At 40.8% G+C, this 24,142-nt stretch overlaps 1 protein-coding gene across 1 annotated transcript in view; it reads left to right on the top strand.

Moving 5' to 3' along the window:
• Positions 1-24,142, top strand: part of cdkal1 (CDK5 regulatory subunit associated protein 1-like 1) — a 231,426-nt gene that overhangs the window by 28,392 nt on the left and 178,892 nt on the right. Inside the window, exon 4 of the mRNA XM_083988904.1 lies at positions 6,147-6,231. Within this exon, the coding sequence (XP_083845030.1) occupies positions 6,147-6,231 (85 nt within the window). The remainder of the gene's footprint in view (positions 1-6,146; positions 6,232-24,142) is intronic.

Below are 24,142 nucleotides of genomic sequence, written 5' to 3'. Positions count from 1 at the left end.
TGCCTGTTATTGTTTGTGTGTTTCTCTGCTTTCTGACCCTGCAGCTGAGCCTCGTTTCTGTTTCTCTGTGGGTTGTTGCACACACCTGTGGGTAAATTGACAACAGATGAAATGTGCAAATCTAGCAGAATATGTAATTTACCTGAAACAAAAATATTTATTTATTGGTCTCAAAGCGGAAAGCACACAGACCTAAAACCTATGCAAAAACTCATAAAACCCCACAAACTGCATGTTTTTATGTTCAAGTGTTATGTTTCAATCTTACTGATGACACCCTCTCCCCATCTCTCAAAGGGGATCCTTTTTTTTCTTTTATCCTCCTATCCATCCTTTTCCACTTTCACCCCCTCCTCTTCTCTCTTCCTTTCTGCTTTCACATCTCTTGTCCTGTCTGTCAGGCTCTGTCTCTTTTGACTCATCGCTGCTCGGTTGCTGGTCATCCTTAAAAACCCTGTTTGGGTGTTGACTATCACCTGCCTCCACTTCATGCTCACTCCTCCCTTTTTGTTCCTCTCTTACGATGACCCTCTGCCATGCCTGTCTTTCCTACCTATTCCTTTAATCCTTTTTGCTTTATTTCTTTTTATATACACGAGTAGCCATCTGATGCTCGATCCCACTCTTTCTTTTGTCCATCTTTCCATCCATACTTATTTGGTGCATGCACCTGCTCCCATAACCCCTCCTCATCTCTGTGCATATGTGTACACAAACACATACCACACACATACACGCATGCACACACGCTGACCCCAGGTGCAACCTTTCCAATATTCCAGTCTCTTGTATGATTTGGTTGCGTGGGGAATTTAAGGTGAAGGTCACTCACACATTGGGATAACCTCCTGGATTAGATTTAATCATTAGGGTCAGTCAGTGGTGATGTTTTAGAAGAATGAGCCAAGGCACACCTCCATACACACGTTGTATATCTTTCTACACATACATATAAATTGAGACATAACTGTACTGAACTACACACACACACACAGAGGTCATTTTTCAACTTGTCTGTCTGCCTGGTCGTCTCATTCTTTTGAATGCAATATCTCAGTAACCCCTTGAGGGAACTTGGAATCGAGGGTAAACAGATTAGATTTTGGTGGTCAAAGGACAAAGTCACTGTCTCACAGAACATGTTTTTGGCTATACAGTAGCTTTTGAATTCATATGCTAATTATGACACAATTTAATACATGTCTAATAGGACAAACTGATTAATCTGATCATTATTCAAAGCTATAACTCAGGAAGAAGTGAGAGAGAGAGAGAGAGAGAATGGGTGAAAAGGTTCCTTAAACACTACTACTGCCACCACCACTACCTTTACAATTACAACCACTAAAAAGTACAAAAAACGCAACTTCTTGAACTGTCAGGATTCTTCATAACTTGGATAATTATCTCATTTGAAATTTGACACAAGCTGTTCTTTGTGGTTTATCTGAAAATCATCACAGTGTTTTTTCAAAATTGACAATACTGCCAATTCAGTATGGTAGGTAGACTCATTTTGCAACACACACACACACCTACACCTACAAGGATGCTTGCCTCGCCCTCTGGGTCTTTTCTTTATCAGATAAAAGCTAAATCAACAGTCTGTGAACATTCTGGTCTGACAACCGGTAACATAATTGCCTGATGGCCAAGATATGCAAAGTTAACCTGATCTCACCTCTGCCATTGGCTACACCTTCATACCTATGCAAATCCTATGCAAATTTAACTTTCCAGAAATTTCCCAATAGCAGCTTTTTTGTGTGTGGTCTGAATTTATGGTCAATGCTGAGTCACTGAGGGCTACTAAAGTCTACTTTCCCACACTCTTGCTGTTGAGAACCAAAAGCACAAACATGTGAGGGCCCATGAATTAATAACATGTTCCCTAAAAGTAAGTCCTCTTCCACATGCAGAGTCTGACAGTGGAGAATGTGGAGTTGCACTGAACCATCAGTCAGCAAAGACATGTAATCTGACTTTACACTTAGACTGCATTTCACATCATGGTTGGCAAGTTCTTAGTAAAAAAAAAAAAATCAAGTTTTTTTTTTTTATCTATACTTTAAAAAAGAGAAAATAATTGATCACCATGGAATATTCATTTACAATATACAGTAAGTAACGGACGAAGATTACAGAAAATTTATCCATTTTCTAGAAAGTACCATGGCAATTGCAGTCCTTGTACATTGTTCACTGCCTTATGTACCAGTAGATTTCACATATTTTTTCATATTTAAATGTAAGGATAACTGCATTTTAGACATGCTCTGTCATCATCATTACCAATGCTGTGTGAGTCTGAGTTGTTGCTCATGAAAGCCAATATGGTGCATTTCTGTGACATGGATGATGGCAATTAGGTCTTGATAAATTTCAAATTAGATAAAGTTCACTCGGCACGTGCAACTGTCACAGAGGATTTGACAGCTATTGTCAGTTCAGCCCACAGACTGTGGTATTATTTTGCTAACTGATTTTCATGGAGGGATAAGAATGTGTCCAGGCACTAAATTGTGGCGGCACCTGTGAAGATGATGTCTTCTCACGTCATTTCTGGATGTCAGCATCACACTACCACAGGATAAAGTTTTCATATCTCAAAGTGATATCGGGTCATTTAAATGTGACCTTATGCGATAACTTGAAAGTGCAAGGTACTGATGCTCCAAATTTGGTCAATATTAAGTTTCTTGCAATTTGCAGTGTTTCACACATCCTGCAGCCTTGCAATCTTTTGGGGGGTTATGAGACATTTGCCGCAATGTATTAGAGATATCGTGGACATTTGCATCATTCAAAGTTGCTGTATGTACGGCAGCTGGCCACACCAGTTTTTGTCCTGCTCTGGAGCCTCAGCCAGCTTGGCACAAACGGCACAGGTAGTTTTCCACTGGAGCAGAACAAGAACCGCTGTCACCCTCTGCAGTCCAAAGACGGTGCAGTTGCAGCCTGTCCTTGTGACAAGAAACCTGCCTCCAGGCAGCGGCGAGGCGGGACGAGCCGTGGCTGGTTATCAGCTACTGAACTTTCTAATTAAAATGCTTAGATATCGCCCAAAGGCAGCTTCTGCCTCAGTTAATTTCAATCCCTGGTGGTGGCTGTGACCCCCAGTTCACTGGCAGCAGTAGTGTGGCACTGACTGAGGGCATGTGGTCGCCACCAATGTGAAACTGGCACAGACCTCCTACTGTTGTGCTGTTGAGGATTGACTGTGTGGACAGTCGAACCTTTTGCCACTGGACAGGGGCAGACTGTTGTGTGTATCTGCTGAGACCAATGCTGGATCAAGAACAGCTGCTGCTGTTGTCACTGCCCGGACTGGAGGCCTTAGAGGTTTAAAGCTACAAATACCAGAAAATTAGTCATTAGCATGGGCATTTGGACCAAGGCTGCTGTGCGTCAGTGATAAAAAACAAAGATTGAAAAACATGTGAACAAGAGCTTGTTGTATAACACGTGTCGTGGGTAAGCACAACAAACGTCAGCACTGCCTAAAATTATGACAGCAGGATTTAATATCCTGCTAATAATCATAAGCAGTCATGTACCGTCAATTATAGTTTTAACTTTAATGGACAACACAGCTGCTTAATTGTCAAACCAAAAACATTTGAAAGAGATGCAAAGGTTACCTCGTAGTGCAAGTCTGACTAGTTCAGGGTAACAGTTTACAGACTGTGTTATTATTCAAATAATACAATTTTAATAAGTTGATAGATATCAGAGGCAGTTGCGCTGAGAACACAATTCAACACAATTCAACAAGCTCTAAAAGTGAAATATATGAACAGTAACTCAAGCATGAATTTGTGTTGTTGTTGGCTTTAGTTCTTTTACTGTACTGTAGTGCTGACATAGGATTGTTTTGCAGATGTTTTGTACTGTGCAGTCAGTTTTCTGTGTGTGTGTGTGTGTGTGTGTGTGTGTGTGTGTGTGTGTGTGTGTGTGTGTGTGTGTGTGTGTGTGTGTGTGTGTGTGTGTGTGTGTGTGTGTGTGTGTGTGTGTGTGTGTGTGTGTGTGTGTGTGTGTGTGTGTGTGTGTGTGTGTGTGTGTGTGTGTGTTAAATTGATGGAGAGGTTGTTATTGTTGGTCTGGAAATCCTCCCTCGGGACAGTGAGGAGACAGCAGCCACACAGCTGAGACCACTCCCACTAGTCTGTGTGTGTGCGTGTGCGTGCGTGTGTGCGTACGTGCGTGTATGTGTGTCTGTGTGTGTTGGTTGCCTAGACAAATAAAGGTAGTCATAATGGGCACCTTTTGCCAGCTGAACTTATGTTGCCCCCTGTCCCCCTCTCTTTTTCTCTCTCCCTATACACACACATGCTTACACACACACACACACACACACACACACACACACACGCTTACACAAACATTTTGTTTGTAGCTTCAGGATTACTCTGTATTTTTAGGAATTCTATTTATAAACACAACACAACACAACACAACACAACACAACACAACACAACACAACACAACACAACACAACACAACACAACACAACACAACACAACACAACACGTAGTTTTAGTGCTTTCATGAGACTTGCAGCTGCACTTGTGTTTTTATGAGGCATCATTAAGTCTAGCTTACTGTCTGATACAATGAGCTAACACACCTCAAGGCCTCAACTTCTGTGTTGAATTATTAAAAGAGTTGTGGATTGAATATTTTTCCTGCTGATTTTTTGCCGTATTGGACTTTTCCTCACCAGGTTTATTTCACACTCTTGGCAAGCTGGGATAATGAATGTAAAATTCAACTAACTGAAACTTGGAGATACATTGATATTATTTATTGAGAGACTCTCTTGCCACTGTACTGGATCTTTCATCTTAATTTATCTTACTCATGTAAATCAGCATGTGCAACCAAGATATTGATTGTTCATTCAGAATAAGAATGAGCCCCAGGTCCCAAAACTGTGTGTGTGTGTGTGTGTGTGTGTGTGTGTGTGTGTGTGTGTGTGTGTGTGTGTCTCTGTGTGTGTTTTGCTGAGAATGAGGGCTTGACAAGCAGAGTTTACCAAAGGCAAGGTGTAGTGTGGCTGCTAATCTTCCCTCTCTCAGCATCCTGGGACCTGCTGTGTGAAAAGTACTGTGGTTGCGTATCAAATTAACTAATGCAAGAAATACTGTGTGTGTGTGTGTGTGTGTGCTTGACTGCAGCTGCGAAGTGGATTCTAAGTGAAATATCTGGTTCAATGTAGCGTAAAGGAGCGAGCTTCTAGCTCCCCACACTGCCGTGCCATATCCCCCTGAGTACGTGTGCCTTTGTGTGTGACAGCTCTCCTGGCAGTGCCATGCAAAGCCTGCCACCATCGCCTTGAGTAGCAGCTGAGCTTAACATTGCAAGGAGCAAGCTCTGTGTGTGTGTCTGTGTGTGTGTTTCTCTATGTTTGTGTGGATGAATTCTGGTTTGAAAGGTTTGTAGCGAGGTACTTTAGTATGCATTTAAAGGCTGTTTGAGGGTCAGGACTTGGTGTTGGGGTTAGCGTTAGGGTTTAAGTTTAGGTTACAGGCTAATAGGTAAGGAACAGGGAATGTCATTAAGTATCCTCCAAATTCTCTGTGTGTTTAACTCGAGAACTTATATGTAGATTTGTTTTTCAGTTTTCCATTTCCGAAGGTGCCATGCAAAGTGACCAGGGACTCAAACAAACTCATGTTCACATGAAATTAAATGTGATGATAGTATAATCAGATTTTTTCACATCTGTAAAATTGTCTATTTTTATTGTCTTTTGTCTAATTTTAAGAATCTGTAAATATCAAAAAAAAAAAAAAAAAAATCACATGCAAGGGAGATGCATTTTTCACCACTTGGAGTTAAAGTGATAAATTGGAGACTGGCTGAAAGTTAGTGACACAAACGGGATGATTCGGGTGTGACTTTCTGAAGACATGCTGACCCTTTGTAACTGTAACACCAGAGACCAATAACACATTTGTGCTTTTTAGGATTAATTGTGACTGATTAAAATTCCGGTGCTTTCCGTTTTTCTTTTGTGATTGTGTGTGGACCGGTCGGATGTCAGTTTTCTTTCTTCTTTTCTTAATTTGTAAAAAAACAGGCTTATTGTTATTATGTTCTGTATAAACAAATGTACTCTCCCTCTTTTTTTTTTTTTTTTACAGACGACCCAACAGAAGCAGACCTGTGGTTGCTCAACAGCTGCACTGTGAAAAACCCAGCAGAGGACCACTTCAGGAACTCAATCAAGTACTGAAATACACTATATACACCCTCTATTTCTTTTGTTTTTGTGTTCAGTGTCTAAAAACATTCTAAATTGCATATAGGAATAAGATGAAAATGACACAAACATCACAACACATGTTACAATGGAGAACTATTGGACCACAAATCACAAGATTATGCATATAACCAAGTATATGCATATGTAATTTTGTGTGAAATTATATGATTCAGTCAGAATTTCTAATTTGTAGCTTGAAACATGAAGACAACAAATAGCTACTCAGGATAATTGCATCATTTAATCCCATCAGCAGATAAAGATACAAAACATGATACAATTAAAATTATGTCTTGAATATCTTTGGTTACATAAAAATGTACTTTGTTATTTAATTTTTTAACATTCATGCAGGTTTTATCTAGATTTTGCTTGAGAAAAATTTTTCACTCATTTGTGTGTATGTATATTGGTGTTGCACATTTTTAATCTGTTGCCCCGTGTCACTTCCCACCTACTCACTGTTCCGCTGATCTCGTGCTGCACTTGAAATACACAGAGAGAGAGAATTGCACACAAATCTGCATAAACACAGAGAAATTAAGCTCAAAACTGTTTTGCATTTTGATTAATTTCCCTCCATCAGGGGCACACACACACCTGGCGGGGGTGTGCTTTTGTGGTGGTGAGAGTAAACAAGAGAGATTGAGTCACTAGGTGATTTGTTGAATTTTGTTATTGAAGACGGTTTTAAGCTTTACCTCAGTGGATATATTGGGAGCACATTAACTGTTAATATACTATATTATCCACTAATAACAGATACAATTTTGAATTATCCACCGCAGCCTGACAAACACGGCATTGATTTTCATGTAAATATTTGTCATAACATCCACTGGAGTTTTGTAAAATCCAGATAATCAGCTAGAATGTGTCTCTAGGGGCTGTCAGAGGAACTGCATGTGAACACACTTGCATATTTGAGTCCAACACGGTTGGTTTTCTTACTGTTTTTAATCACAATAAAATTTTGAGGGTAGTCTTATATATACTGTATATATAAAGAAAGTGTTCTACATAAACAGATATGTAGTTTATCATATGTAAAAATGTTAAAAGCAAATGAAATGTAGATAAATTAATTCCAATTTTAGTAGGGTTACAATCTTTTGACTTTATCAAAGAGCATTTCATTAATACATTACATCCCAAGTGGCCCCTTCACCAATTATAAAATAACTGCTTGTCTTTCGTGGGTCCTCTCTTTGACATTGTAATTGATATGGCTGTGAAGAGTTTTGTGTACATTTGGACAAGCTTCCTCCCCCAGTGACCTCACTGCTGCAGCAGGACAGTTGTCTGACATGTATGAATGGACAAATTGAAGGCTTTTTAGTTGGTTGATTCTTATAGACAATTTGCATTTTAGGCTAAATGCAAAAAGGAGCAATTTATCATCTGTCACATTTTACATTTCGGATGTCTGACTGATCAGAATGGAGTAACTTATCGTAAGGCAATATTACAGTTTCAAGGGTGAACAATTTTACTTGGCCAACTTGATCAGTGCAATCTTCCTGTCTTTCTGCTTCAGCCATCTCCTCATGTACGCTTTCTCTTTCACTCTTTCTGTCATGCCAATTTTTATGCAAAGAATTTTTCAATTGAAATGCACAAAATAATAACACACTTCAAGACTTAGGAAATGTTTTCCTTGTTGATGCCAGAGTTTTTCTTTGACTGGAAATCACCCAGCTGTAATGCTAATGCAATTAATGCTCTATTCACTGGGAGGGACACACACACACACAGACACCCACACACGTCCACACACAAGCAGACGCCTGTGCTCTCTCGCACACACACACACACACACACGGACACACAGGAGGAAAAAAAGAAAGTTTTTTTGCCTTTCATCACTTGCTGCCTGCATGATGGAGACACAAAAATGAGGGGGTACGGGATCAGACAGAATCCAAATGCCCACTTAAGTTAGTCTTTTTTTTTCATGCATTCATTTTTCCTAGGCTTCTCTTCATGTGATTGACAGAGAGAAAAAACGAGAGGAGGAGGCAGGCACACGAGCTGCCTCGCGCTCAGTCACATTCTGGCCCCTGTGCCTGCACCTCCTGGTACCAAGAGCACACACGCTTAAAATTCACACACACATTTGCACATGCCGAGGCGTCTGTCTGGTGGCCCTAAAAAGGTTTTTACATCTATTTAGTAATTCTGTTTGAATACAGTGCTTCAAAATGTAGACAAGTCTGAGGCACCCTGTTTAAAAAACTAAGACTTTATATTTCATTTAATAAAAAAAGTTAGTACGCAGAAAATGTTGTTTTCCTATCTTATTTAAAATTCTTATTACAGCTGTGGCCCACTCTAGAGTTATATTGTTGGATGTATTTGATGATGAGACATTGTGGAGCCTACCGTCCTGGATTTTATTGCTTTTTTTGTTGAGGTTATCCACAGAAAGGGGAAGAGGTGTGTTTGTCTATTGGATATGGCCTTCGTGGGTAATAATTTCTTAACCTCAGATGTTGTCTCCTAATGTGTTTGTGTGTATATCTCCCCTCTCTGACACTATTTGGAGAGGTAGTTGGACACATCTGCGCTGCATGTTCAATAACAAGCTGCCCAGCTTGCTGTTGTGCATACACAGGTTCATGTTAATGGAGACTGGCCAGACCTCCCTCCATGCTGGAAGTTTTTTTAATAATAATCACAGCAAGGAGGTTAGGGTTGGAGGATATAAACTCTTTTATAGTTTCCAGGAAAGATCAGCCTTAAATGACAATTTATATTAACTCTATACCTTTGGGGCCCTGTGTTTTACTGTTTCCTGAGTTTGGCTTATAGAATTAACTCAGGTCCCATGTTTGTTAAAAACACTTTGTTGGCCATTTTGTCATCCTGTCACATATATAACTGGCATGCATGTGTGCACATTAGTGTGTAAAACAAATTGTCCCCCATGGCTGCTGTGTGCATATGGGACATTATGTAGGACCAACACACACGAACACATGGTCACAGGAGTAACAATCAGTGTCCTAGTAAATGAGTTGAGGGGTTTGAAATGGGAGCACAGGGGCTTTCAGCAGTCCTCCATCACGGTTTCGAGAGACACTGTGAAAAGACGGTTTATTACTTCTGGAGGACTGGGGCTTAGTTGGCATCCATGCCAAGTGTGTGGGTAAAAAAAGAGTTGCGTGTGTGTGTAGTCAGGTGGATGGATGCCCAGGCAGCTTGCAGAGAGAATTGTGTGTGTTGCATTTTGAATTGTCATGAGAACTGCTACTTCACTACTTAGTTGATGCCAAATTTTCGATAGGTATGATGGTACATGGTTTTCAACAGCACCGTAGGTACTAAAGATGTCATAGGTACCGGAGATGTGATTCTTCCGGGACTAATGAAGGCAGTATAATAACCCTACACGTGTTCAAGTGGTAAGTCATAGACAACCACAAGCCACGATGCAAATGGTGTGACAGAGAACATCAAATGGAAGGAAGAAATACCCCAAACTTAACATCTCAAGCACAGGCATCAAGTTCAGGGTGGGTGAGTTTCAGTTGTAAACTTTATAAATTGTCAAAATATTCAGAAATGTGACTGTTTTCATTGAAAGGCAATTGTTTGTCAATGACAACATCTGACATTTGTTGTAGTTTGTGTATGTAACTCTGACTTTTTTAATGAATATATTCACACCATTGATCCGTTACCGTGATGATCGATTGAATCTACTGCGTGTTACATGGAGATGTGTGTGTGTGTGTTGGTCTCTCATGCACTTGTGAATTCTTAAATTTCATTGGTATCGGTCCCGATCACTGAATTTTTATGTGTAGAGTTACATCTCTGGTGGGAGATGGGATTTCTTTCAGCTTCTTTTTTAAATTGATGGCATACTCCGCCCTGTTGTTCACTCACACAGGACTTCTACATCAGGAACTCACTAAGTAGCCTAAACTGCTAATAGAGCAGCTTCTGAATGCTAAAAAGTCAATTAGTATGGATATTTGGGTGTGTGTGTGCGTGTGTTTGAAATGCCGAATCTATAGTGTAATTCAGTGTCAGGGACCTCTCAAATCAATGAACGCGGAATGCATTAAAGAAACAGTTGCTCAACAGCATGTAATTAAACTGCTCTGTGTGTGTGTGTGTGTGTGTGTGTGTGTGTGTGTGTGTGTGTGTGTGTGTGTGTGTGTGTGTGTGTGTGTGTGTGTGTGTGTGTGTATTGGATGTTGGATTTCTTCACTTGGCTGTCTCAAGTAATTTGTATGATCAAGGGAATGTATGCTTAACGAATTAGAACCCGAGTTGGAGTTCTGTACTTCTGTTTTCAAAAAACGCCAATTCCCACATTATATTTACATTCATTTCAATACTATTTTAATATTCATGAACCAACCATAAGAAAGAAAAATCATTAATGTTAATTGAAAAGGGACACACAACGCACAGAGTGAACTGTTGGAAGAAGTCCAAAGTGTTATGTGCAGTGCTTATGCTGTGTATTTATAACAGATGTGTAGGGTGGGTGGTGAATATGTATTATGGCCCCCGGCTACAGGACAGTCTATTGTTGGCTCAGTGTTGTCTTGGCGGAAGTTTCTTCACAATTTGGACCTCTTGATAGTAGACCACATGCTGCCAGAAGTGTAGTGGAAAACAGTGGTGTGGTCTAATTTGTTGTAGTGGGTATACTGAAATCTTAATGCTTTTTAAGTGGGTATACTGTGTATACCTGTGTATCACATAGACTGCACCCCTGGTGGAAAACAGACCTAAAGTTAGCTGCTTCACTGTGTATTATGACACGGGATAAACTGATGTACAAAAAGACAATATTGGGTCTCTGTATGTTAATAAGTTCATAAATAAAGAGCACAGTTTCTGCCAAATTATTAAAATATTTAATTGCGATTAAAGTCATTAGTATCTATTAGTTAAAGGAGTCTGGAGGTTTGTTCGTTGCAGTTTATTTTTGAGCAAGAACCTCTTTACCTTTTAACAACAATTTATCACAAAGAAACTGCATATTTTGTATTTCTTCAAAATGTATCTTCAGGGGTTATTTTTCAAGCATTAAATAATGAACACTTTCTTGCTCTCTGTCACACTGAGGAATTAGAATCAGTGCAGACATTATTGCTCATATTATATTATATTACAACATAATATTTTCACTTAGTGGTAGGCGGAAGGAAGGGTCTTAATATCTGTATCATAACTTTTTTATACAACTTAATAATAGCTTAAAAACAAAGGCCCAGAGTGTAAAATCTAATTTAATACCACACATTTATTTTCATTGTAATAAATGGTGAACAAGCTGTATAGCTCTTGGCATTGGTTGATTAGTGAGATGTCCACTGATGTGGGGCAAGTGATTTTATGTCATTGATTCCTGACCACATATTTACCAGAGGCAAAGGTCATTCCAGGCAAATAAAAACCTTTAAGTGAAAATCTACCCAAAACAAAATTTACATATGTTTTACCACAACCCTAATTTTTCAACCTGTGTTCGGGAGCATTGGGAACTCATTCGAAATCCCAGAATCAGAGAGCTGAGGCTGCAATCTGTCAGATGATAGAACTGTTGGTTGACAAGACTTGAGTTGCTCCATTAATAATGGATTGGAGACTGACCTTAGAAAACACTGCTCACTCTCCCAGTCACATATATTTGTCTTGTTTGTTCTTTGAAGACTCACTCAATAGTCTGACATGGCTCTTTGGTCAAATGAAGGCTTTTCATTCTACAGTACTTGTGATGCATAGAGCTTTCCATTTAGGTCTTACTACATGTTTTAAATGAACTGACACTCTGAATGTGACTGACATGAAGGCCAGAAATGTTTCCTTTTCGTCAGGACATGACAGAGAGGTATAAGCAATCTGAAATCTGCAGTGACCTTTAGAGTTGTTTACTAAGGGCAGTTGTTTTATGTCTCTCCCAGCCCAGCAGACACACAGGCATGGATTTGTGGCTGGCTAGACACACACACACACACACACACACACACACACACACACACACACACACACACACACACACACACACACACACACACACACACACACACACACACACACACACACACACACACACGATGCATATACACTCGTATGAACACAGACACACAGACACACAGCTTGCTGCCTGGGGCTGGTTTTGGTACAACCCAGGGATTGGCATTTAATCTGTCAGTTCCGCAGGGCATTAGCCTACATTTTGGGGTACACACACACACACACACACACACACACGCACACACACAAATATAGTCAGAGAGAGTCTGACTGACACCAAGGGGAAAAATACATATAAAGAGAGAGGAGTCTTAGAGAGCGCAGCGAGTAGAGAGTGCGGGTGTCTTGATTTAATGGCCTCAGTGAGAGCAGGGCCACAGGAGAACCACACCAAGGCCATGGCTGGTCCATCTGTCTAAACTTTCACTGCACTCTACTTCACTGGCGTCTTTTTTTTCTTGAGTAATGTGGGAGGTCATGATATGTTTTTCTACTTTAGTATGCTGCTCTGTTTATTTTTATTGTACCTTTTGATAGATCAGGTGGTGGAATGGGGAGCCCACACAGACCTGGTAAACCCAAATAAGAAGCGAGGGTATAGGACCAAGCACCTGGTCTTTGAGATCTTCAATAACCAACGGCAACAGGACGTTGTGCACGTGGAGGGGCAGGCCAGTTGTGAGGGAAGCCAGGAACTGCACTCGTCTAACGGTGTTAAGGTCGACCCAGTTGAACTTTGGGCCTGAGTGCGCTGCGTGAACACAACAGTTGCACAGTTGGGTGTGCACCAAAATGGCTGCAGAGTCGTACCGAGGCCACCCCTTCAGGGACCAGAGTGAAAAACATGCGGACCTTTGTAGCTGAAAAATGAAAGAATGTATAATTTTCACGTCTGGTGCGCACCCTTGGTCCACACTAGTATATTGGAAAGCACCCCAAATTTCAATTTGACTGACTTCAGCTCTAGATTTAACACCATGCACAGAGTTTAACGGACTTGATGAAGCAGGTTATTAGCACTTAACCGGGTTAAGGTCTCGATTTTACACAGTCACTTGTCCTGTTTTGTTGTCATCTTGTGATGGCAAGGTGGAATTCCTTAAGGCCAAATGTGATGCGGCGGTGAAATAAGTGGTCAAAACAAGTATTCCTTACCATTGTTGTCATCAAATACAACAATGTCAGGACAGGGTTTTTCCTGGCCAAAATTTCGGCTGAGGCGGCAGCGGGGGGGGGGGGGGGGGGGGGGGGGGGGGGGGGGGGTAGTAGAATATTTGCTACTACCACCAAGATCTATATATATATAGCCGTGGTATAATGAGCATATACCACGGCCTGTCGTGATATATTGCTTAAATATTGCGGAGAGTTGTGCGTACAGCTTGATCAGTGTTTCCCACTGACAGAAGAAAAAAAAAACAGTGTGTTTACGTGCGGTGCGCCCACACGCGAGAGAGGCGGCAGGTTGAGAGGCTGACTGGCGGAGATGAGAGTTGGTGAAACGCTAGCATGGTTATTAAAAATTTGGGACCGGCAGTAAATTGGGAGTCGGCTTTTACGGGTACCCGAAGTCCTGTCACCAAGCTGCAAAGGACACCACCGCGTCTCCTTCTCTCTGGCTGTTTTCGAAACCGCATACTACCGTACTGCCTACTACATACTGCGTTATATGTACTGTATACTGCAGACTGAATGTGGGATTCAGTATGCTGCTTCAGCAGACCGACGCCGTTATCATCACAGTATGCAGTATACGAGTTTCCCAGAATGCATTTCACGGCAACCGGTAGCAGCAGCTGTAAACAGGCTAAAAGCTGTTTTATTTCTCGCTCTAGCGCTGTAATTATGTAACTTTATGAAGTTTTAATATTTTTTCAGGCGAGAAAGTAACTGTTAAGACCCCAAATATACGGCCAGTTTATCCAAATGACGGTTGTTTAAAAGTTTGCTCCGATGTTTTTCGGAGAAGTGAAGCTCCGCAGCGACCGGGACATCACAGAGGCAGCAGCCGGTCTGCAGAGCTGCTCGGCCGGCCAGCACTACGACGTCATTCCGGAGGAGAAAACCATCGCTAATTAACTTACCCACAGGTTTTTAAAGGTTTACCACCGGCTGGTTAAATTATTTTTAGGAGAAAAATGTTGGTCTCAGTGATGAAATCTCAATTGTGGCAGTAGCATTAGTTAGTCTGAATGTAAAGTGAAGCTTCTTGTGTGTAAGCAGCGCTGCCTCGGGGCTCTGGAGCCTAACGTTACGTACAGAAATCACCACATTTACAAAAAATAAATACATATTTTACAATGAACCGATCAGTCTGCATGAAGTTTTATTTTATTAAACTATAGTTACGGTACACGGCTACACTACCGTCTTTGGTTACGCTCTGGTTACGGTTAGACGTCAGGGGAGCATTGCATTGTGGGATACAGTAGGCGATGTAGACTGGTCAGATGCATACTGGAGATATTTTCCGAATCAGTACGACATCCGGGAACTTTTCGCATACTGCAGATTTTGCTTTTGTTCGCATACTGCATACTACATACTACATTTTGGCCAAATCAGTACGTACTAGCAGTATAGTATGCGGTTTCGAATACAGCCTCTCTCTTCACGCTCTGCGCTGGTGAGGTGCATTCACGCTCAGCACAACGTCTGAACGGAGCGGAGCCCCGATGAGCCCCGCCCCCGCGGGCACACAAGCAGCGCGTCAACGTCACCTTGCGGCCCGGCCCGGAGTTTAAATCAAACGCACCCCTTCTGTTGCGGTCGAGTTGAGAACGTCTCTGGTTGAAAACAGCGCCACTGAGCTTTCATTGATTTTCAATCAAGATTCAGGCGCGCGGCCGCCTCAAAATTTATAATGCAGAAAAAACCCTGCATATCGCTGGGGGCGGCACAAAATAAGGTGGAGGCGGCCGCCACGCAATTTTGAACGCAGGAAAAACCCTGGGTTTATTCATTATAAAGACCCTGAGACTTAAGGCCTTGCTGTGTGTTCCTATTATAGAAATCTGTGTGCACGAAATACAACTGTTTAATTCCTCTCAGTAGTTGCCTGATATTTCATGAGCTCCTGCCCATGATGAACAATAACTGTATTAACTTCCATGATTTTTATTCAACTGAATTTTACAGCATTTAAAGGTTTTGACACCATTAACCACTCAAGATGTAGAAATGCCTGAAGCTTTACCTTGATCATTCACCAGGCTGCAGTCTTAAAAGTTCCAGCTTTGATCTAACTGACATTAACATGAACCTGTTAACAATTCTTATAATAATTCTAATAATCAGGTCAGCATTGGGCATTCAGGACCAGACAAACATATCCCTTCAATCACGTTCCTGCTCTCAGGCTAGATTCTGGTACTTTTATCTCTGATTAACCCCGAAGACATTGAATGTCAACAATACACAAACAGTCAGGACCGATTTTACGCGAGGAAGGCTGAAAGTGAAGTAACAGTCTTACCCTTTTTAAGCTTGTTTATCAGAAAGGTGATAGGCAAAGCAGGCATCAGGAGGGATGAATGTAATGTGATGAAAGGCTAATAATGTTTAAATCCCTGTTCCTAACAGACTTGACTTTTATCAGCTTCTGTCGGCTCTTAAAGACCAGGTATTATGTCCTTTCGTTTCTGCAGCCATTGAAAAGTATTTTATATGGTCCTAGTAATGGAATGTCACAGAAGAGTTTTTTAATGCTATTATCTGGTCACCATTGGGACAGATTATTAATATGGACATTGCATGGAACAGTAGTACCATAAGCCATTAAAGTTCAGGTCACTGTAGGGAGTGACTGCAATTTAATGTTAGAATGAGTATGGTTCATTCATGTGTAAAACATATGATTAAGTGAAATGTTATATTTTGCAACAAGAAATTGAAATTAAAATTAAAATACTTCCAAGCCACTGCCGGATTCCACGCTATTTTTAAATATGCCACACACACAGTTATTGCCTTTAGGTGCAGTCAGAGGGGTCCTTAGATAGAGATAATTAGAGGACCAGCAGACCTCTCGACCAGCGCAGCAATTGCAGTTGTGATTATTTCAGACAGTTTTTGTGTTTGAGCCAATATCTGAGCATCTCCAGTCTTCACCGGCTCAATATATTTTGTGATTTATGCCATGCTATAGCACATTTGTATGTGCATTTTGATGCTTACATGCAGAGTGCACTCTGTGTGGTGTGTGCCTGTGTGTGTGTATCTGTGGTTGCCGAATTCTTGTTCACAAACAACCTGTCACATCTGCTCTACAAAGTGGGTTTGAATGCATGGCTCACCACAGTATGGGGCTCTGGTATCCAAGCCTGACTGTGTGTATGTGGCTAAAATGTATGCCTGCTCGCAGTACGGGACTACAGGCATGAGCCAACAACCTCTCCCACGATCCAACTGGATTTTGTTGCCAGCTGCGTTTGTGTTGCTGGTATTGTCCTCACCTTGTGAGTTAGTGTGTGTGTGTGTGTGTGTGTGTGTGTATGTGTGTTATGGCAAAATCTGGTCCTGGCTACACTTATTGTAGTGGAAACTACCACAGTGTCAGTTCTAAGTCTTTGTTTTGTGTATTTCTGTGCACAGATTTTGTTATAGATCAAAATAAAGGCTAAGGGGGAGATTTTTGTGCTTGGAAGCATGAACAACCATATCAAAAGTTAAGTAGTGAGCTAGTACTCATGTAATAGTGTAGTGATTACTGTATACTCATGTAATAATGTGTTAATTAGGATAATGACTTCATGGATGTCAGAAGTCAACATGTTAATGGGTATTGCAGCTGGTGTGATCCCATCTTAAGACATTTTCTTATTGAACAGGTTTTTTACTTTGTTTGTCCAAATTCATATATTTATACCACTATTACCACATGTTACTGCACAAAAAAGACTGGCCATTTTTAAATACTTATGAACTATGACTCTTGAAATGCAGTGTGTGTAGGATTGTGTGTACATTTTCTTTACACGTGAAGGTGTTTTTGCATAGTTCATTTTTAAATAATTATCTTTGATGCTGTAGACAGCCATTTGGTACGACCCTAACTTCTTACATACATTTCTGGATATCTTATATATTTAGAGAATAGAAAAAAAGAAATTTCCTGTGATACAAGCCTTTTTCCCAAACCGCAGAAGGCTTAAGCCTGCAGGAAAACAAACTGGTATTCTTCAGTGTCCTTATTTTGTTGTGTTACTCCAGGGATGTGTGTGCATGAGTGGTCCCTGAAATAAATGGCTGCATAATCACAGCCCGTCACATCGTCGCTGTCCTTAAAGGTCCTCCTTAGCAGCAATCACAAACAGCTCCCGCCTTTCATCCGTTCAGACGGCTGGGCTCTTAAGGCACCCTACTGTGCTCCAGCCTTTTCGCTGATCCCCGATTGTGGATTTAAGCCATAAGAGGCCAAGTTAATATAGGATTGAAGATAAAGGAGGGACCTTTCGCCCTGGTGTTTTGAGAGTAACTGGGTTTCCATAGTTGAATCCCAAGTTAAATTCTGTATTTTGCAAAAGGATTGAGTTTGAGTTTGGTTGAGGGGTTTTAAAGAATCTCTTATTCATATAACTCGGTGATCATGTTGGCCATTTCAACTTCTAAAGGAATGTGACAAAGATAAGACTGAAAAGTAGGAAATAATATATGGGTAGGGAAAGTAGGAAAGTCAGGTCATCACCTTATGAATTTTAAGAGTGGGGAAAATGTTTCAAATCTCTTACCACAGTCAAGTCAGTCATATTTAAAATTTAAGCCAAATTGTCAGTCTCTATGTTTTCTACTATGGTGTCTCATTTTGCAGTTTTAGATTAGAGCCTTAGACATTTGTGAAAGACTGAGTCTAGATATTGGACCAGCCATCTATAATTGACTTGAGGGAAGAAATGGTAAAAAAGGTTAGGTTTAAAAGAGTATAGTGAGGGTAATCATATCTATTTTTTTGGTTGCTTAAAAAGGTTTTTTTTTTTTTTAAACGTTTTTAGATGGGTTAGTGCAGTTTACAAATTATTTCTTATTTTACTTTTGTGGCTTTGATTGTTCTTTATTATTGATGGGCATTACATTGGACTTACTTTGAGGTTTTCTGTTTTATAAGCAGCCTTGGTTTTGTTGTTTATTCATTAAGAATAACCGGTGGCTAAACAGTGGTTCAATGCACCATGAAATCCAGATACAACTGAATCTCTGTAATATTTATGAGCTGTATGGTTGTTTTAGCACCACTTTTACTCATATTAGATTGCACACAGAGACTGACAGGAAAACCAGAGCAAGAAGATATCATAGCACAGTGTATGCATCAGCCCACTATAATACGACAGGATTACCAATGTTTCATGTTAACTGTTTTCTCTCCTTCTGGCAAATCAGTCTCAGTGTTGTGTGAGCTTTAAAGGAATGAAGGGCTGATAAATCCCTCGGTGGGGGGGGACTTTTGATGGACTTGTCACGCGATTCTTACACTTCCCAGGAAACACTGATGTCTTATTAAGAGATTTGGACGCTACTGACACTCGAATTGAACAGCTGGAAAAGAACCGAAGCTTTACATCTCAAAAGACAGTTGCTGTAGGATACTGTAGGATAATGATTCCAGACTGATTTTTTATTTTTTATTTAATAAAACACACATATCACAAGTTTAACTGTAAGTATTAAAGCAAAGACATCTCGCCATGACAGGGAAAACACTGTGTTCTACTTTTTGAGTAGCTTCAGAGCACTGATAGCCCAAACAATTTAACCACAGGAATACAACCATCCTCTTTCCCCATTTAAAAAGATGAAAGCTGAATCAGTGACACTTAAAGTCATACCGCTCCCAGCTAATCAAGCTGTGTATCCAAGGATGGGAAAGAGTAGCTTGAGAGGCCTTAAACCACCCAGCGATAAACAAAACTGCTCAGCTATTGATACATGACACTGTCATGACAGTCTGTCACACAGATCTCCCAGGCTGTTAATTAGAACAGATGTCAATAATACCATCACAGCTTTGTTGGTCTGTTTCACCAGCAAGATGACCCGTATTATACCCGACGGCAGCTAGTTCACACTGACCAGTTTCCTATTGGGCATGAGTGACTGCTTTGGACTGTGTGTGTGTAAGAGAGAGATATGTGACTGTGACGAGGACAGGGGGAATTGAAGACACCGTCCAAAAAGAAAAGATAAAGAGTGAGGCAGCAGGGCAGCAGTGCAAGATTGAGAGACAATGTCAGTTGACAGCTGTAATAAGAAAATGGTGAAATATGTTGAAGTAGGAGGTCACGGTGGAAAGCTGACAAGGTGGTGGTGTTTTTATTTGGCCTATATATTGTGTGTTTTTTTTTTCCTGGGAGTGAGCTGAACATTAGAGAGTGATTGTGGTTCTAATGCTCATTATGTTGTTTGATAAATCTACAACAACCCTTTGCAAAGGTCATATTGAAGAGGTCATAGTTCATCTCAGAGGTTTTGGAGGTCATGCTCTCCTCAGCCAGTGATGAATCACCTGGCTGTGTCTATGGGGCTTTGTGCATATATATATATATATAGACACACACACATACACACACACACACACACACACACACACATGTTTGTGTGTAAACCAGGGATTCATTGATCAGGGAGACTTAGTGTTTAGTCCATATATCATGATATGTGTTTGGACTCATGTAGAGACATATTAAGGGTTTGTTATTGTTCAGAGATTGTTGTGTAAGTATGATGTATTGTTGTTACAACATTTGCAGTTGGTTGGTTTCAGCTGTGGGTAATTTTATATTGTATATAAATATATATATATTATATATATTGTGTTCTGTGTTGTGGACGAGTTTACGAGGGTTGGCGGTTCGAATCCCGCTTTGTCCCGGTTGCTGCCGTAGTGCCCTTGGGCAAGACACCTTACCCACCTTGCTCCTGATGGGTCGTGGTTCGCGCCTTGCATGGCAGCTTCCGCGGTCAGTGTGTGAATGTGTGTGTGAATGGGTGAATGTGATGTACTGTAAAGCGCTTTGGGTATCGTTCAGGTCTAGTAAAGCGCTATATAAATACAGACCATTTAAAATAGTTTTTTTTAAGCTCTTTCTACCCAGGGGTTTTTGTATGTGGATGCTTGAATCACACTTTCACACATTATATCATGAGTTTCAGGTTCATATAATATGAGCTGAAGAAAGTGGGCGTTCCTGATCAATAACATGAAAAGCTCAATTTGGTATAGAGTTATTTCCCATGGCAACCCCCTGCATGTGTGCCTGTGCATCTGTGTGAGTGTGCGTTTTCCCCTCCAGGCATGTGGGAGGCCAGATCTTTGCCTCCCAGGACCTTATTTGCCACTATAGTGACAGGCGAGAAATAAAGATGGGCACACACACACACACACACACACACACACACACACACACACACACACACACACACACACACACACACACACACACACACACACACACACACACACACACACACACACACACACACACACACACACACGTGCTTGGGCTTCATTAGATTCAGAAATTCCCCTCATCACTTAAACACCTGCTTCACTCATTCCTCTCTCTCAATGTTCAGTTCAGTTTCTTTCGTGTTGCCTCACTCCTCCTGAGCCTCAATAAGCCCGTCTGTGTGGATGTCGGGGCCAAGGTGACAAATTAAACCAGATGCCGATCAGAGGATGATGATATTTTTCCCAGTGGTTAAGTTGCTGCCTATTTCTTTGTTCAGAAACCAGCCATTGTTTTCGACTTCTCTTACATTTAAACTTATTGGTTAAAGGAGTAAACGAGTAAGAGGAGGAGGAGGATCACCAGTACCGTGACCTGTTGACCATTAATTTGCCTATAAATGGTGTTGGAAGTCGTATACATTTTTGCTGGTTACATAGCCATCCTCAGCATTACCAACTCTTACTACTGAAGTCTAGAAGAGACTTTGCAAAGTCAAATGACTTAGTGCAGGACCTTCACAGCGGTGGGAGACCTTGGCCTTAGTATTAAGCACTGCATCCGTTTAATAAGTGCAAGGAGATCAGAAAATAAAGTGCATTGTAGTGCTAGTTAGGTACATTAAGGTGTTTGAGATGTTAGGAGAGGACAAGCTCTTAGTGGAGATGAGTCTTAAAGGGAATCTTCAAGATATTGAGGCACCACTGGCACTACTGCTCTGACAGCATTCCTTGGAGGATTGCAGTGCCTAAGAAGAAGGAAGAAAGCAAGCATAAGTACCCTTTTGATTTTTGGTGCCCTTAACTCAGATGTTAGCATGCTAGTTAGCTACTGTAGCACTGGTGGGTCCCTTCTCCTACTAAACTTAGCGAAAGCAAGTTACTGTCTCACCCAGTCAACTTTCAGTTCAGCATGAGAGGATGAAGGTGCATATCAGCGGGTGTACTCTAAACTGTCTTGTGAAGCTCTTGGCAGCCAACTATGATCACCACCACCACCTGTACCTGACCCCTGAAAAACAAATAGTTTCACTTGAACCCCTAACAAATTCTAACCAGCCAAACAGTATTTCTCAATACTAAAGTGTGAAAGATGTCTCAAATTAAGTGTGCTCCTAATTCAATACTTTACACAGATGAAATACTTATGATGTATTATATATTAAATAGAACTTGAGGGTATCCACTTTAAGGTACAAAATAAATCAAATAATTTCTATGTGAGATCGAGACAAAATATTAAACAAAATGATGAAAATAATGAAGTGCACTTATACACATTCAATTATAAATCAGTGCATTGTTTATTTAATTATTTTCTGGTGTGTGTTGGAAGAAAATGTCGAGAACCTCTTACTTTTGTCATGCTTTGAAGGTGAAAGCATCCAGATCCAGACAGATATTTGTACATAACAAGGACACAGATGCACTCACCTTACCAATACACACATGAACACGCACAAAACCCGCTTTTTAGAATTGAGATTTTTGTTGAAGCTGACTGTGTTGTGGTGTGCACCTTTCAATGAAACAGATTTAATGCAAAAGCGATGACCTTGAAGCCTTGGCAACACTGTTGTCAAATTTTGCCCTAATAAGGCCCATTAAATGGAATTTACAGCTAAGGAGATGGATGAAGACGAATTACAGTGGAGAAGAGGAAGGAAGAACTGAGGAAAGAGAGATAAAAAGATGGATGAAATGTAGGAGTAAATGAGAGTGAGGTTATTTCGTTCCTAATTAATGAAAGCAGAGGACCCACCAGAGTCATTTCTATTCCAGTTTAATTAAGTTTAGTTATTTTGAGCAAGTAACATATTCCTCATTTGGGAGTAGCTAAAGAGGTAGTGAAGGGGAGCTACAGGGTTGAAAGAGGTGGATGCTGATGTGTTTTCAGGTGCCCTGGCTATCTCCTGCAGGTAATTTTTCTCCCAGCAGGCGATGGCAGGCTTTCACAAGGTCACACCATTACCTCTCTCTGCCTATCATCCTCTCCCTCACTTAGCTTCCACTTTTGCACCCTCACACACTCCGGTGACTCTAGTTTTCTCATCTTTCACCTTAATGTTTCCACCTTTTGCCATGTCATTTCTCTCTCTCTTTTGTCTTTTGTTTCACAGTTCAGGTCCCAGGGCACGTGAGGTATTGCAGTGTGCTGCCGTATGTATAGAAGTGTCAGTCCATCTCCTCTGGAAAAGCCACGCTCTGAGAGCCTCGTGTCTGGGTTGTGTCTAGAAATGATTTATCAGCACCCAATATCAAGATGTCAGTCCAGCATTTCATTAAAATTTTTTTGAGAGCTTCAATATGAAGGATTTTAAAAATGTAATCCTAATTTAATAACCACAGTGATAGCGTTCAATAGCAATTAATTTCTCAGACAAACAGCATACCAAGATGTAAAAATCAGCACTGTGCTGTCGGTGTCATGTTGCTACACAGGCCACCTGTGTAATTTTAAAGCAATGACTTAAAAGCTTTATACATAATTCACTGTAATCTGATTCAAAAAAGGACTCTGAATCTCATTAGCACCTCATTAGAACTTGCACTGCAACAGAGAGAGAGAGACGGAGAATGGCGGGGAGGGAAAGAAAAAGACTGGGGAAGAGATGGAAATGAGGGAGTCAAGCACAGTTCAGGGCTGAATTGATCTGACTGAAGTTTGTTACTTAAATGAGCTCATGTTGGAAGACCAAGGGTGATGTGTGTGTCTCGATGTGAGTGTTGTGTTTTGCAGCTCTCCACCTTTTCATATGCACATGTTGCCTGATCAAAGGGCAGCTCTATGGTGATGTGAGTGTTTGGAATTTTGATAGGCATCCTATTCATAAACACATAATCACAGTAGATGGTGGATTAAGGTTTGCTGTTGCAAGGGGCCAACTCCGAGCTGTCAATGTGTGGATCTGGAGTTATGTCTGTATTTCAGGGAAATTTCTGTAAAGAGGGAGAGTTTTTTTATGAGCGGAAACAATTAGTGGTTCAATCAGTTACTCTGCTGACAAAGTTAATTAGCTAAAAAAAAAAAGAGGAGCAATTCATCGTAAAAGCCGTGTAATTGAGCAAAAAAACACCATAGATTTAGTGGCTCTTCATATGTGAGGATCTGTTGCTGTTCTAATTCCTCAATAAATAAATAAATAAGTGAAATGTTCTGTAAGCTTGACATTTAGTTAACATATGTCTGTTCTGGCGAATGCATTGGATTGGGGTCTTAGCATTGTTACTCATTGTAGGGAAATGTCAGCGTGAGATGTAGTTGATCTGACAGATGGCATATGGAGAGTAGTGCACTGACCCTCTGTTCACCTGTATTGACACACACACGCACACACAAAACACCTGCTGCTCCACCCCTCCCTTCCCCATCTCTCTTTCTCTCACAAATTCAGACAAACTGCGTCAGTGACATGAAAGACAGGGACAGA

This window comes from Trachurus trachurus, assembly GCF_905171665.1.
Source record: "Trachurus trachurus genome assembly, chromosome: 16".
Taxonomy (NCBI): domain Eukaryota; kingdom Metazoa; phylum Chordata; class Actinopteri; order Carangiformes; family Carangidae; genus Trachurus; species Trachurus trachurus.
This window is presented reverse-complemented; position numbering and strand designations above follow the sequence as displayed.